Genomic DNA, 15,040 nt, shown 5'->3' on the forward strand with positions numbered 1-15,040 from the left:
CGCACAGCTGAGTCTAACGTTTTGAGCAACGCAGCGCCGCACTAGAACACCCCATGGCGCGCCGATAGCGCTCACAAAACGCAGGCGTGGGCATTGGAGCCGAACGCTCGGCCAATGAAAGCTGCGTTGACAATGAAATAAAATGGAGGCGAGGGAGTCCCCAGCGGAAGAAGAGAGACACTCGCTTTCTCTTTCAACTGTCCTTGATGCGCGGTGTGCACGCAGACAGAGCTCGACGACGGGGTCCTCTGGCTCCCGGATATTGTTTTCCCGACCGATCGCCGCTGCGCGCTGGAGCGCGCGCGCCGGCAGTTCGCCGCCGGAAGTGCGCGCGCGTCCATCTCCGCTCATGCGTGCGACGCGAGCATTCACGCGGGCTGGCCGCTGCGTGCAGCCCCCGGCGGTAAATTACGGGCACCCGCGCACTCCTCCCGCACTACGTAAGAATGAAGAAGGACGGCCATTTTGCCAATATTATTGGTGGTCGCCAGTGACCGCGGCTTCAAACGCCCGTCACCTGTACGATGTATAGCGGTCCGCACGGGCGACCGTGGGAGAAGTGCTGCCGGAGTTCCGCAGCAGTTGCTTGAATGCATCCCTGCGGCTTTCCTCCCGTGTTCCTTCGCTCACGTAAGCTGCTTGTCGAGTCGTCTTTCTGACCCATTGCTGCGCCGTCAGGCGCAGACTCTTCGTCTCTTAGGCGTGGTCGTCGGACACTTGTGTCCGTCTGCTTCTGGCTTTCTCTGTTGCACGATGACATATAGGTATGTCAACAAGCTTATACGGTGGCCATTGCAGAATACATCATTCTCGAGAGCAGCTCGAGGTCGCTGCTATGCGTACACAAAGTGTTCGCAGTTCTGCGCGGTCTGTGCAAGTATAATCAACAACAAATTTAGCAGCAGTCCTGAAAAGGGAACGTAATGGTTGACAGCCATGGAGTTTCACTCAGGCAAAGCAATAAATTGTTAAGTAAGCAAGATTAACAGGACTAGTTGCTCGTCAAGTGGGTTCACAACTGAAGAATTTGTAGTAGCGTGGGTTTGGACAAACGCGAAGAAAGAAAATGCATAACGGCTGCTATAAGCTCGGAACTCAATTTACCGGCCGCAGACGTGCCACAAAACAATCGACATAACCGACAGAACGCCCCGCGGCAGCTGAGTGCCGGCTCGATCCCGACTTCATTCAGTGCTGCGTGTCTCGTAGAACCAGGATAGCCGCATTTGCGTAAATTCGTAGTTTCGTTGCACAATGCGCGCGTTCTCCTGACTTTGTACGCATGCGTTCCCGTGCGCGGCGGTCGTCGCTGTTTACACAACGAAGCTGCCTCGCGGTTCAGCAGCCCGCACTCTCGTCGCTTCATTGTGCGCGCCCGACAGCCCTTTGTTTATGACCCGCTGCTGCACGTGCTGGGGGACGAAGAGGCAAATGATTGATTCCGGCGACGACACCGATATATTTCAGCGCTCTTTATGTTTTCTTGCCCTCGGCTGCGCTACAAGTGTTCGACATGACTTTGAGGCATCGCCGGCTATTCTAAAAAGGGTTCATCGGGTCTGCGAATTGTCTGCCCGCCGTGCGCGCGTCGCTTCAAGGCTTGGCTGTCACAGTTTGCGTTCTGTCTGGACACGGAGAAAACCTGCCCACACGTAACGGCTATAGCCTTGTACGACGTCGTAGTTGGGGATAGGCAGCCGGCTTATGCACGCTCCCGCAAGGCCGCCATGCGGAGCTAAAGGTGAGATGTGTGCAGAGTTAGAAAAATGCCGTTTCCGTTTTGGAGAAAAAAGTATTTGTCTTAGAACTGTGGCTTGCAGAAACGTCAAATTTATGTTCTTACACAGGTCAGCTATACTCTTTTGCGTTTCCTTTGTTTTCTCTCTCTTTCCTGCCGCCTTTCTAACGCTGCAATCGGATTTGTGTTAAAATTATAACGCCGCTTCCTTTACAACGAATGACCGGCGAGTTCAAAGAACTTACCGCTTACTTTTCTTTTTTGTTTCTTCAGCCATTCTTGTTTAATGAGGTTGACTGATGTCAGCGCTTGTACGATTTTAAGCCTGTTTGTTTTTGCTGACGACTTCGCTTGTGTAAAATTTGAATTAACGCTGTTCTCTGCAAAATGCGCTTTTGCTCAAGACATAGCGAAGTTATTTCTGACGACTCCTCAGAAAAGCGGTCTGCTCGATGTCCACTGTCTCTTGTCATGATGTCAGCCTTTCTGATATTTGCGTTTTACACTATCCGTTGCTCTTAACATCTGACGGAGGTCGCCCGTGTATTCATTCGTGTAAATTTGCTGAACAATGAGTGGGGATTTCCTCTCATAGCACTACAGAACACTGCGACATTTCCTTCGTTTACGCCATGTTGAAACAGCCCACTGTAGTAGCAGAAGGAAAAGAAAGAAACGAGAGAAGAAAAGAGCCAGTATATAGAATTCGCAGCACCATATATCCACACCATCGCTTATAAAAGATGTAAAAAATGCTTTTATTCTCCTTGCTCAGTGACTGCGTGCTCATCCTATTTCAACAGCGGTATTCCGGCCAGCCATTGCGATAGTCTTACTAGCAGCCTGATGGTACAGCTTGAGTCAGCTGGTTCACGTTGCATCGATTTTACAGCGAAGCTGAACATGGCTAGGACCCCGGGATCCTTCCGCGTCCGTCGGCAGAAAACTATAATCGATGGCTCATACGCCCGTAAGTACTCGTACTCCCGCAAGCAAGAAAAAGATGCAATAGCTCATAGCTCCGTAAGGCTACAAGCACTCAGCAAAGTGTAGCGAACAATGCTTACATTCTTTAGAATCAGGCATACAACATACAGAACAGCATACGTTTCAATAAAGAGCAAGCTCAAAACAAGCATCTGAACCACATAGTTGATGATAAGGCGCTCTCGATAGCAAAGCGAAACACGTAGCGCTCCCTACATATGTTTCCAGGTAAACATTATTGTTGCGCAAGCTGCTGAGGTGACGCCAACTTTCGACGTGGGGTGTGACGTCCCTAGCATTTGGTATATTAAGCTAGCAACCCAGCAACGGATTCCAATGTTGATGCTACAGCGCTATGGCCAGTGTCCTGCTGTCAAAATTATCATTACTCCCATTACTGCTACTAGCACTACTACCATTAACTTAGGCCATAAAGCAGTACATACACCCTTCAGCAGTTGTAGTAGTCGTTTTCAGTAGTTCCGCTGGAAATCCACTTTCGCAGGGCCGGGATGGCGAGGTTTCTTCTTTTTTTTTCCCCCGAAGTGTGTTAACAGTAGGTAAGAGACAGGCTCTCTATGTAGTACTGCACACACACGTGTGTGTGTGCGTGTGCGTGTGTGTGTGCGTGTGCGTGTGCGTGTGTGTGTGTGTATGTGTATGTGTGTGTGTGTTTGTGTGTTCTTTTTTCCCACTTAAGCACGAGCAGTTTTTTGTCATTTAACAAATCACACCAGCATATATATACGCATCTCTCTATAGAAGCAGTGACTTTATTCGTCACCCATATTAATGACAGTCAGCGAGACGTGGTAAAATTCACTGGCAATTATTTACCAAAACACCGGTGCTACGTTCGAAACACTCCCCCACGAAAGTTCGTTGAAGGCACCATTAAACGTGAACGACCGTGTATTACCAGCCAGAGAGGCTTCTCATGCACTGTAATGACTATAGTTCGGCTGGCCGCAGCTAGAAATCTGAATGAATGGTCTTCCGGCTTTGTAACGAACGTCGTCGCCGTATACTGAACCCAGCGCATGCAGGAAGCGTGGTGCAGTATCGGCCCGTTGCCGCAACGGATCTCGCACCGCGCGCGAGGCAGCGGCGGCGCCAAGACTTCCAATTAAGGGCGCGCCCATTGAGCGCAGCCAATTAGGCGTCCCCGCACCTCGTTCGCGTCTCGTCGTCCCGCGCACGACCGGCACGAGCCGTTCGGCGGCCCACCACCACGACTGACTGACCGCTGGTCAGCGGCCCATCGGGCTCGCATCGACGGCCGCCGTTTATCGCCGATCTGGCCCCGGCCGCTCCATCCGGCCGGATGGTGCGTCGCTGATGGCCACCGCCGATCTGCAGCTCTGAATGACGGGGACGTGCGGCGGCAAATCGTTGTGGCTCTGCGCCGAGAAGCGGTGTTGAGAGAGGGGCTTCGGTTAGTCTGGTTCGGCCCGAGAGAGAGAGAGAGAGAGAGGTCCCGCCGCAGAACGCCAACGCATCCGCGCGCGAGAGGGATGCGCTGGAAGAAGCGAGAAGACAAAGAAACGCCACGCGCAATAAAGAGCAAAAAACGAGGAGGCAAGGCGCTTAAAATGAATAAGGCGAGCGCGCACCGCGGCAGCGATAACGTGGGCGGGGAGTGCGGACCGTATCCGCTAGCGATATCCGGTATAGAGCCGCGCTGCGGTCACTTTGTGGAGCGTTCGCGGAAAGGAAGTCCTTTCTGCGCCGCTGTCGTACGTAGACCACGTCGCTGGCCTTCTCCAGCGGCTCGTAACCGACGTTGAGCCAAATCTCTTTTTTTGTCATTCGGTTCTTTCGCCCTTCTTTCTGACTGGAATCGACTGGCTTTGTGCTCGAATTTTTTTGTTTGCCAGTCTGTTTGTCACGCTTGGATTGCTGGTCTCTTGTCCGGCTTTTCGGTGATGCTTCGCTGGGTCAATCGACCGTCCGCACTTTTTGCCGCAATGTCACTGTCGCGCGAGGACCTCCGCGTGGCACTTCGCTCTTTGCGTGATTGTCGGCCTTCCCGTATACTGCCGGACGTGTGCGTGGCACGCTTGAATTTAAAGATAACAAAAGCAGCAAAGAAAGGCAGGGCGAACCACGCGCCGATGTTAGCTCGATGTGGTTCTGCATACGCCACGTCGTCGAGCACAGAATATCAAGCAGTCCGAAAAAGCATCGGGTCACTGCGGCCCTATAGGAAGCACAATAATTCAACGTCATAATCACTCCCCTCTGGAGTCACTTAGCTCCTGTTCTTACGATATCGTTCCGGTGGACACACCATAGCGCATGTACTAGGAAAAAGAAGAGGACTTGCTTTGCAGTCCGCAATTGGAGCAGCTGCGAAGTGATCAGGAAGTGGGTTCCAGGCGCTATAACAGCAATTACAAGTGCCAAGCGTCCCGGTGACAGAGCTAGAGAGAGAGAGAGAAAGAGACGCACGCACACATGCCCGCGCGACGGATAAAAGGGGCGTTCCGGCTCGGTTCCTGGCGGTGGACGAGCAAGCTAATAATCGGCGAAGGCCGGAGGATACGCTGCGTCTTTCGGCTTGACGCCAGCCGACGCATCTGTACAGCGTCGCGTGCCCGAGGGGGTTGTGTCGCCCCTGTGTGTCGGCGGCGGCATCTGACGCTGTCAATTCATTCCGGCGTAGCCCTCGTTGCATTTGTTCAACGACCTCGGCGCACAACCGGCTGATCTCCGAGGCGAGCTCGTTTCTCTTCTCTGCCGTCTTGACACGTCGTCGAGAGAGTCGCGAGGCACCTCGACTCGGTGCAGTTTCGTGCATCACCCACGCCATGAAGAGCGCGAGGAGCAACGGAAGGAACGCTTGGCTCGTTCATTCCAATCAAGAACACTTGATCGACCAAGATCTGATGTTTGTATTGTTGTTATTATTGTATTGGAACTAACGAAACGAGGATGCCTCTGTTCTTACGGGCAGAAATACGTATTTATATGATCGAAATGAGCACACGATTTGGCGAAGAGGGGCCAGTTGTCTGGTATGCAATCCAGCAAGAAAGTTTCATCCCGCCAGCGTGACTGCAACTTTTTCATTGCTCTGTGCTTAGTGCCCAGTCTAGCCTAAGAAGTATCAGCAACAACTTCTCATTCCTGCATGCAGTACCTCGCTACACCATTAATTGACCGCACTGAAGAGTGATGATTGGTCTTATAAAAACTTATCAATAGCTGCGTGCCGCACTACTCTGCTGGCTCTGCAGAATTGGCTCCATGGCTGCACGCAACTGCGCCGCACGGCCTCAGCGGAGTGCGAACGTCGTCGACTCGTTCTTTGGTTTTATGGCGGTTCTGTTTGGCGCGCCGGCAAGCAGAGCAAAAGCTGGTCTCTGGCGCTGTGGCAGGCTCCGAAATTGGCAGCTTGGAAACCGGACGCCCTAACAAAGTTAAAGTGCATCCAATGATCGTCGCGAGATCCCTCAACTGCTGTCGCGTGCTTGTCGTAAATTGGAGCGTATCTCCAACTGCCGTGCGCGTGCGACCCCGGCGAGTTTCATGACAGGCGAAGACTGGCTGCGCTGTACGAGTGGCTGTTGGCGCTTGCGCGCGTACGCGGCGAACCTCAAGAGCGTGTACGGGCAGTGCAGCGCGTTCGGCAACAGCAGCTTCGTGGCTCGACCGTGGTGCCGATAATGGTGTAGTTCCGCGGTCACAGCCTGAAGAATCTTGTTTCACTTTTGTTCCTTCCTTCCTCACCTTCCTCACAATATCCCAGTATATCCCGGTACAATTTTGCTTCTTAGTCGTTTCCCTAAACAATGATTAAATAATTCAATTTGTGGTCATAATACAAACAAGACTGAAGTTCACAGGAGATGGAGGTTTGAACAGATTGACATCGGTCGAACAAAGAATGCACAGGCGATATACGTGTCGGAACGCTGGCTTTAGCGGCATTCCTTGTTCCGCCGCTGTTGTTCAGTTCCTGATCGAGGTTCATTAGGGGCGTAAAAACTGAACGGCGAAGGAACACTACCGGGCCTCTGCCTTCCCTGAAATGTGGGCATCCCTATTTATATCGCCCAGATTTCCCTCCTGCAAGGTCACAGGTTAGCTGAGTCTCGGTAAAGATGTTTCACTATTCCTATATGTACTGTGAACAATAAAGTGGGTAACTTGTTTACAGTGTCTTCGACACGCTGTCTTTTCTACAGTAGTTACTCAGTAAACGCGATTTCCTGTCCTTCTTCGCGCTAGTCATAGCAACTCTATAGACACATGGACTGCTTCTACTTTGATATATGGTTCTTTATATTTATCTGAAAGCTCACGACGCCGTGCTCGTATTGTCAGGAAGGTACTGCGACTGCGCCACTGTAACATGTATGATCGAATCACGCTGTTTTCGCTCGACCGCGCCGTATCGCGCTTGCCCCAAACGAGGATTCATGGTGAGCGCCGATGTCTCTGAGCGATGATCGCTCGTCGGCAACACGACCGCCTCTTTTTCCGAGTGGGCGATGATCGCGTCCCCAGAACGCCCTGTATCGTGGTGCCACACGCAAGGGGACTTGTCGAGGCGAACAGCCCGCTCGCACTGACGCGATGATGTGCCGCCTCTGTGCTGCCTGCAGATGATAGGGGCCCTCGCTCTTAATATTTGAGCGGCGGACATTAGGGTCCGAGATCTCCCTTCTTGGCGGCGGCAGCCAGCGTTCGCCATCGAAGATCCAATTACGCGGAATGACGCCACTGGCCAAGATGCGGCTGAGGCGCGAGAAGCGGGGCGAGGATATACGCGCTCTCGTCCGTCCGTCTCTCTCTCTTTCTCGCGAGAAGATTCTCGCAATCCGGTCGTGACCGATGGTCGCCTCGTGCTCGAGCGGCGGCAGAAGTCCATATAGCCCGCGCCTGCAGCAGCTTCTTTACTGTGCCTTGCACAAGACGAGGAACAGTGCCAAATTTTTTAGATAGCGTGGCGACGGCGGCAGAGCGAGATTACCCCTTGTGCAGGGCCCTCTGCTCGAATGCAATACCACCCCACCCCCATTCTGCATCCACTCCCCCTCACTCCGCTAGGCCCTTTCTTCATACACACGCACGAGTCCGCCTCTGAAAGCGCATGAGGCGGACAGCGTCCGAGAAATATGCGCGCGCTCTCGACCGCGACTTGGGTCGCGGTGGTTCGGCGTGCGCGACTTCACGGCGCGGGACTTATCTCGCGTTTCATCAAGGAGGGCCCGACCGGGAGCCGGGGCCTCCGTGGCCGGGGCTTCGGTGCTGCAAATGAGGATCGCGAGTAGGACGACCTCCGGCGCCGGCCGGACGAACGGGCGGATCCGGACGATGGATGAAACGCTCGCCCGCGCGAACTATATATGCACACCGCCGGTCTCGTGCGTTCTTCTTCTCTGGCCAGTGTAACGTGCCGGCGGTGTGTCACTTCCTTGGCGAGTGACCGCGCCGCGAGGAGGTACAAAGAAACGGCGCGAGTAGCCTTTTTCAGGTTAATTATGGTAATGAGCAGAGCGCGCGCGCGTGCTCTCGCCGGCGCGCCGAGCAAAGAAGCCGCCAAGTTTTGTGCTCTGCAATATACGCATACGCGCATATAACGTCCGCCCATTCGTTGTCCGGTGTCATTATTCATCACGCTTGCCGGCCGCGCATTGCCTCCGCCGCCGCGCTGTATATACAGGCGAGGGTAGCGCAACTTCGTTTCCCAGGCATTCGCGCGAGTGTTTCCATGGCTCTCTCTCGGCGGTCGGTCAGGCGCGCGCCTGTTCTTTTGCGCAAGGCGGCGCGCGAGCTGTATACTCCGCGATGCCGGCTGTGCGTGTCTGCGTATGTGTGCCCGGTTGATTTAGAACATTGAACCCGATTCCTCGTTTTGAGCCTGCGCACAGTGGCTCGCGGGGCTGCGCGTTTTGCGTGGTTCTGCTTGGCTACTTCGGCCAACAGGAAGTCCGTGCCGCGCTTGAGCCTTTCGCAAATGACCGCCGCAATTTTGCACCCAGGTGCCGGGCTATACAGCCAAGTCGACTGGCCCGGTCAGGCGTCTGTTTCCTAATTGCAATGCTCGTTATATCCCGCGGCGCTCGACGCCGAGTGTTGCTTGTGAGTGATCCCGTGTACGCATATGTGCCGCACGAAACGAACTGGCGTTCTCGTTTTGATAGCAAACACGGCCCCGCTCGGATAGGCTGCTCCGAAGTACGCGCGTGGCTTCGGCCGCCCTTTCAAGCAGCGACTCGTGCCGCTCGAAATTCTCGGGCGCCGTGCGAGCTACCTCCGGCGGTGTTTTGCTGGGAAATTGTGAAATCCCGTCCGCTTTTAATGTCGTGGCCGCCATTATGCGCACAGCGCATTTATGCAGTTCAAACCGGGGCCATAAAGATCGCTTTCGTAATTGCATAGCTAAACGAATGCTTGTTTAAAATCAGCTCTGCGCGTTGCCGAGTTCTCGGCGAACGCATGTAACGCTCGTTCTCATTGTCTTCGTTGCGCCACCACTACAGCATGGGCTCTCGTACCCACACCGGCTTAATTAAGGGAGAAAAAGAATACGCATACATTTTATATATTTACTCTGCCGACGGCTTGTACACACCGCCAATAATGGTAAGGAAGCAGCACTCGCAATAACCCTTCTCGTATTCCGTTCTCTACATATTTCCATGATTCAAGTAGAGAACGCGGGCTTTTTCTTGAACTGGTTGTCAGAGAGAGATTAAGCGCGTTCGTGTTGGAAGCCTCAGTACTGTTTGCTTGCGCTGAGCAATCTGTAAAACGCTGCTGCAGGAGGCTAGCTGTCGTTATGCTGTTGGGCGCTACGTATGGTTACTGAATATGAGAAATTGTTATGTTTGCGGTGCTCGTTATATAAGTATTTCTGTCTATATATTCAGTGCTTGTTTGTTTTTATAAGCACCACCTACGTTTTTTGTTGATGGCGTCGGGTGGACACGTCACTCTGACGACGTGCAAGTCAGTTCAAGGCAACAAATGCGCTGAATATCGCGGATTGGGCATCTTGCAATGTTTAGTGATTGTTGTGCTAGCTGCTACTATTTATCGTAGCAGAAAGAAGGCGGTTCGCGCATATCAGCCATGGTGTGGAATATCCGCATGTCACGAATTCAGGGCACAGTGGGATTCGGGAATAAGGAAATAATTTTTACAGTAATCCGCGAGGCTGGACAAGATTCATTACAGAGAAATTCGCTGTCCACCTTAGAGCAGCATTAAATGGCAGGAGAAGCCCCAACTGGTTTCTCAACGAGCAAGATTTGTAGTCAAAGAGAAGTTCGTCCTGGTCGAAAAAGCGAACCTGTGACGATTGCCTGAACGAGCCAGTCACCCTATGTCAACTGAAGTAATCAGAAGGGCACGTCAATTGGCAATGCGAGGAAGACGCATTAATTACAGAAGCGAGTAATATGATTTAATGTGGGAAACAAATTCCCTTTCGCGACGCCATCTCATATAAGCCAGGCCTCTTATGTGCCCGAAAGCGAGAATCGCGGAAGAAACACAACCGTCCTGCTGATCGAAGACGAGCGCTGGGGGCACGGTACCACGAAAAAGGAGACGTCTGCACAGCGCCTTTCGTGACCGGGAGCCGTCGATCGCAGCGTCCCCGTGAGTAGCGGTCGTCCGAGCCACAATGGTTCGAAGGCGGATAAGCAGCGGGCGATCTGGTGGCATGCCATCGACGCCCCGTGGCCTATCGGTCCGGCCGCTCGATGTGCACACTGCCGTGGCTCTTTCAAGCCCCAGAGTGCAACCAGCGTGGTGCGCCGCGAACGGTACGAAACCACGAACGGCACCAAGAAGAAGGAGCCATTGTTCTTTTGTTGGCGTTCGCCTGCCGCGCAGAGTGATACGGTAGATGCGCGCAACGTTGCCGAACCTTTCCCGCTCAACTCATTGCAGTCCTTCATGCGTCGCAGCATATCAAGGCGCGACGTCAGACTCTTGTTCACGCCTTCGCCTGAAGGCGACATGGACGTTTGAGTACCTTGACTATAGTGCAATCGAAATCACAGGTACGCATATAAGTAGTCGAGGACAGTGCGAGACTTTCGCGCCTGCTTTTTCACCTGTGTAACCATGGCTTCAGCCTTCTGCCGTGCTGCACGCAAGTCGGCGCGTCGACCGAGCAGGAGCCCGTGGGGCTCACGCGATGCCTCGTTCATCGATGATCGGCGCACACGCGTGCTCGTGTAGGGTTCGCTCCTTGTTCGGCCTGCCGCAACGCGGTCGCCGTTGGTGAACGCGCCACCCCCGCGTTCGAAAACCGTCACGGAGAGGAGAGATCGTTGGCAATTAATGGCCGCTGGTGTAATGACGCTTCATCACGCGTCCGGAGAGCTGCCGGCGACCGCCTTTGGGGAAGGCAACCCGCAGTGGCAGCGCGAACTGACTTCGATGCGAAGACGTCAATTCTGCACCGTCCGGTCGAGCCGAAGCTGAACGGGAAAGCGTCTTCTATGTACACGCTTGCTTCGAACGCAGGAAAGAAGGGAGTTCGCTGGCTGTGTTTTACGCGGCTTGGGCATCATACGTACCTACAAGAGACAGTGATCTTCCCTGCATGAGTGATTCCAGTGATTCCCCCTGAATGCCGTGTACGTGAGTGGTTTGCTCTCTTTTGAGGGATACTATCCATAAAGGTAGGCGCGACCTTCTCTGTGCACCTTTGGTAGCCTCTCCCCCTTCTTTACTATACTCCTGTACTGCACCGCGACGTTAAATGTCACCGAAGCGTACTTCAGTAGCACTCTGTACTTGTTATTGTTCGTGTTTACATTTAGCAAGCCAATATGGATGGCGCGTGTTTGTCTTGAAAGCTAGCGTACCTATGCCGACGTCCAAGAATCTGCAGACTGATATGTGCGATCGCCTGCTGACTCAGTGGTTCTCACGTATACTGCATTTTGCTGTTGTGTGCTCTCAAAATTCACTGTGCGCGCCCCTCCCTTCGAGTGCAATTTGGCAACCATACACGTCGGCAACAATATTTGTTGTCGCACGACGTTGTGTACTTGCTGATACGTTTAACTCAAGAGGGGAAAGTAAGTAAGAAAATAATTGCGATGATCCGTTGCATCGCGGAATTCAGGAAACGATGACCGACGCTCAGCTTGCAACGGTAGATAACGTTATCTCAACGTTCACAATCCGCATCGGTCGTGACGATGCATCCACAGCAGTTTGTGCAGAGCCACTGGGCGGGAGTGCCAGTGCGCGTGCGCATGAAGCTCATTCCGGCAGCGGAAGGCAGAGTTTGCTGCATGCAGGGCCGATCGAGAGGAGCGTCGTGGTGCGTCCGCTTGGCTTCTCTCTCGTATGCAATGGACAGCGCGTCGCTCACGGCTCTGGGAGACGCTTTGTCGAACGTTTCAAGTTAGCCCAATTCTATGCAGTGCCTCAGCGCGTGAAATGCATATGCAACGCTCATCTAGAACTGTCTAATGTGCACGCAGCCTGAACACCCGGTAACTAGCGAAAGAGAGAGAGAGAGAGAGAACAAGGATAGGAAAGGCAGGGAGGTCAACCAGAACAGCATCCGGTTTGCTACCCTACACTGGGGGTGGGGGAAAGGGGAATATAAAGAGGAAGAAAGGGAGAGAGTAAGCACTGAGTACGTGTGGGAGGGACACCATACACAAGGACACTATAAATGGTCTCTTAAGCCAGTGCACTTCAAGTACGTACTGCACTAGTGCACGTATCGCTTTTCGAGCCACTGACGGGTGTGGCCACGGTCCGAGTATCTTTGACTCCGTGAACGGTCTCGAGTCCAGTCGGCGTAAAGTTGCCTGCATAAAGAGGCATTGGACATCGTAGCGGAGCAGGTACACAATAGGTGCTCGATGGTCTCCTCGCACCCACAGGAGTCGCACATCGGGCTCTCAGCCATTCCCATACGGTAGGAGTATGCGTTCGTGAACGCCAGTCCAACTAGCGAAAATTGCAAAAGTCGTGAGGGAGGTGACAATGCAGATGACATTCTCCTGTTCAACAGCGCGGGGTCAAAGTGCAACAAATGATTGAGGACCTTAGTCGAGAAACTGTAAGGGTTGAAGGTTTACATGTAGAAGGCGAAGGTCAGTAGTCTGGCAAGAGAACAAGAATTCATGATCGGGGTTCAGCCTCTAGTATCTGTGCAAGAATACGTTTATCCAGGTCGGTTACTCACAGGTCACCCCGACCACACTGTAATATAATTTACACCCTAAAAAGTGAAAAAGGGTGTAAATGTGTCTATAACTCACTCTCTTAGGTTGTCCGTTATGTAGCTAACACCCTAAGGGTGTGAGTTATAGACACATTTACACAATTTTTCACTTTTTAGGGTGTAAATATTTTACAGTGCATGGGAAGGAAATATATAAAAATAAGATACAGCGCATACGGCAGGCATTGCCAAATTATGACCAGCAAATACCGCTATCCTTGAAAAGTGTACAATTACTGCATTCTACCAGTACTAACATATGGGGCAGAAACCTGGTAGATAACAGAAACTTGAGGAGAAAGACCATGCAATAAGTGATGGAACGATAAATGTTGGACGTAACGTTAAGAGACAGGAAGACAGCCTGTGAATTATGTAGAGAGCAAATGGAGGTAGCCTATATTTTAGTTGATATTAGGAGAAAAATGAGGAGCTGGCCAGGTCATGTAATACGTAAACGGATGGTCTATTGCAGTTATAGATCTTAGGGGTAAGGTTAGGGAAGTGCAGTCGGGGATGGCAGATAATTAGATGGTGGGATGAAAATAAGAAATTCGTAGGCACAACTTGGAATCGTCTACGTAAGCCCGGTGTAATTGAAGATAGCGGGGAGTGGCCGTCGTCCTGCAGTGGACATAACAATTGACTGGCGATGATGACGACGATGACGACGACGACGACGACGACGACGACGACGACGACGACGACGACGACGACGACGACGACGACGACGACGACGAAGTACGTGGGAAAAAAGCGCATGACAAAACGCAAACAAAATGCAGAAGAGCAGATGCATCAAGATGCCGAACCAGCTTTCAGTTATGTGCACACAAAGTTATCTGTAGACGTGTATGCGTTCTTTCGCCAAAAATCTTTGCCTAAGGAACACTGACCTGCCGCGGTGGCTTAGCATCTATGTTATTGTGCTGCTAAGTACGAGGTCGCGGGATCAAACCTCGGTGACGGCGGCCGCATTTCGACGGAGGCGAAATGCAAAAACGCCCGTGTCCCGTGCATTGGGGGCACGTGAAAGAGCCCCAGCTAGTCAAAAATTAATCCGGAGTCCTACGGCATGCCTCATAATGAAATCGTGGTTTTGGCACATAAAACGCCACAATATCATTTAATGAAGGAACAGTGTATAGGCGAAATCTTAAAAGATTATGCGGATCCGACGCACATTTCGGAATCTATGTGAAGCGAACCTTTTTGTAAATTAGTTAAGTGCTGTAAAGCTGTTCATCTTCTGCAATGCGTTTTGCAGCAGAGCGATGACGTGCCTGCTCGTCAAATCAGCTAGTCGTCTGTTCCTCGACCGCAAACTACCCTGTCTAAGGAATCGGCCCACTTTTCATCACGCCATCTCCGGGATAAGCCGCCCAGTTTACTATTGCACCATTGCCGGGACCGCATCTCCCCTCCCCCCGCTTTCTCGCTAAGAAGGCGGCTGAGCAGACGCGCCAAATCTCCAGAAACATGGCATAGAAAGTTTCGCTTTAGTAAAAGAATTATATGCTAGAAGGCACATATTTTTTCTTGCACAGTGGATATTAGGCATTGTTTGTTGTTTCTCTGTTGTAATTCCACAGAGAACAGAGCTGGCCACCAGCGCGATTCGTTATACTAGTGCTGTCCTGTGTGAGCTAGGGCTGCTCGGCAAGACAGCAGGGGTAGCAGCCACGACCAGCAATGTCTGGGTAGATGTGTCAAGAAGGCCTCGCTTTAGAAGACAAGTTATGAAGTGCGTACGCATTTGTACAGCAGTATCTTGCAATGTAGCGAATGAACCGTGCAGAGATGTGCTGCGGATGTTTGTGTGTTCTGCTCAACAGACCGACGCCAACGCTTCAGGCCAGTTTCCTGAATGTTTCGTTCGGAATCACGCCACACGGTCTTAACCCATTGAACTTCGTTTTCGAGACTGCAGCGCGACCCACGCAGATTTAATACGATACATCGAATTACCGCATAGATATAGGGTTACCGCCAATTCCAATTGGTTTTCGTTCGTCCTTATCCCGTGTGTGTCGGTCGGATTTGCGGAGCAAACCACTTATGCACTCTTCTTCACCGCGGCAAGGTGCGAACCAAATAAA

The 15,040-nt window shown here is 52.2% G+C and overlaps 1 protein-coding gene across 7 annotated transcripts in view; it reads left to right on the forward strand.

The window, feature by feature from the left end:
- The window catches only part of ct (homeobox protein, cut), a 760,713-nt gene that overhangs the window by 528,558 nt on the left and 217,115 nt on the right, over window positions 1-15,040 (forward strand). The window contains exons 1-2 of one of the 7 annotated variants that reach the window (XM_065427440.1): window positions 1,362-1,741; window positions 2,631-2,708. The exons of 2 other annotated variants lie outside the window; for them this stretch is intronic. In XM_065427440.1, the coding sequence (XP_065283512.1) occupies window positions 1,705-1,741; window positions 2,631-2,708 (115 nt within the window). In that variant the 5' untranslated portion in view covers window positions 1,362-1,704. Of the gene's footprint in view, window positions 1-552; window positions 631-1,361; window positions 1,742-2,630; window positions 2,709-10,753; window positions 11,333-15,040 lie in introns of those variants that run through there. 4 more of the 7 variants (XM_070534592.1, XM_065427443.1, XM_065427444.1 and 1 more) reach the window with 4 other exon arrangements.

This window comes from Dermacentor albipictus, chromosome 2 (genome assembly GCF_038994185.2).
Source record: "Dermacentor albipictus isolate Rhodes 1998 colony chromosome 2, USDA_Dalb.pri_finalv2, whole genome shotgun sequence".
Classification (NCBI taxonomy): Eukaryota; Metazoa; Arthropoda; class Arachnida; order Ixodida; family Ixodidae; genus Dermacentor; species Dermacentor albipictus.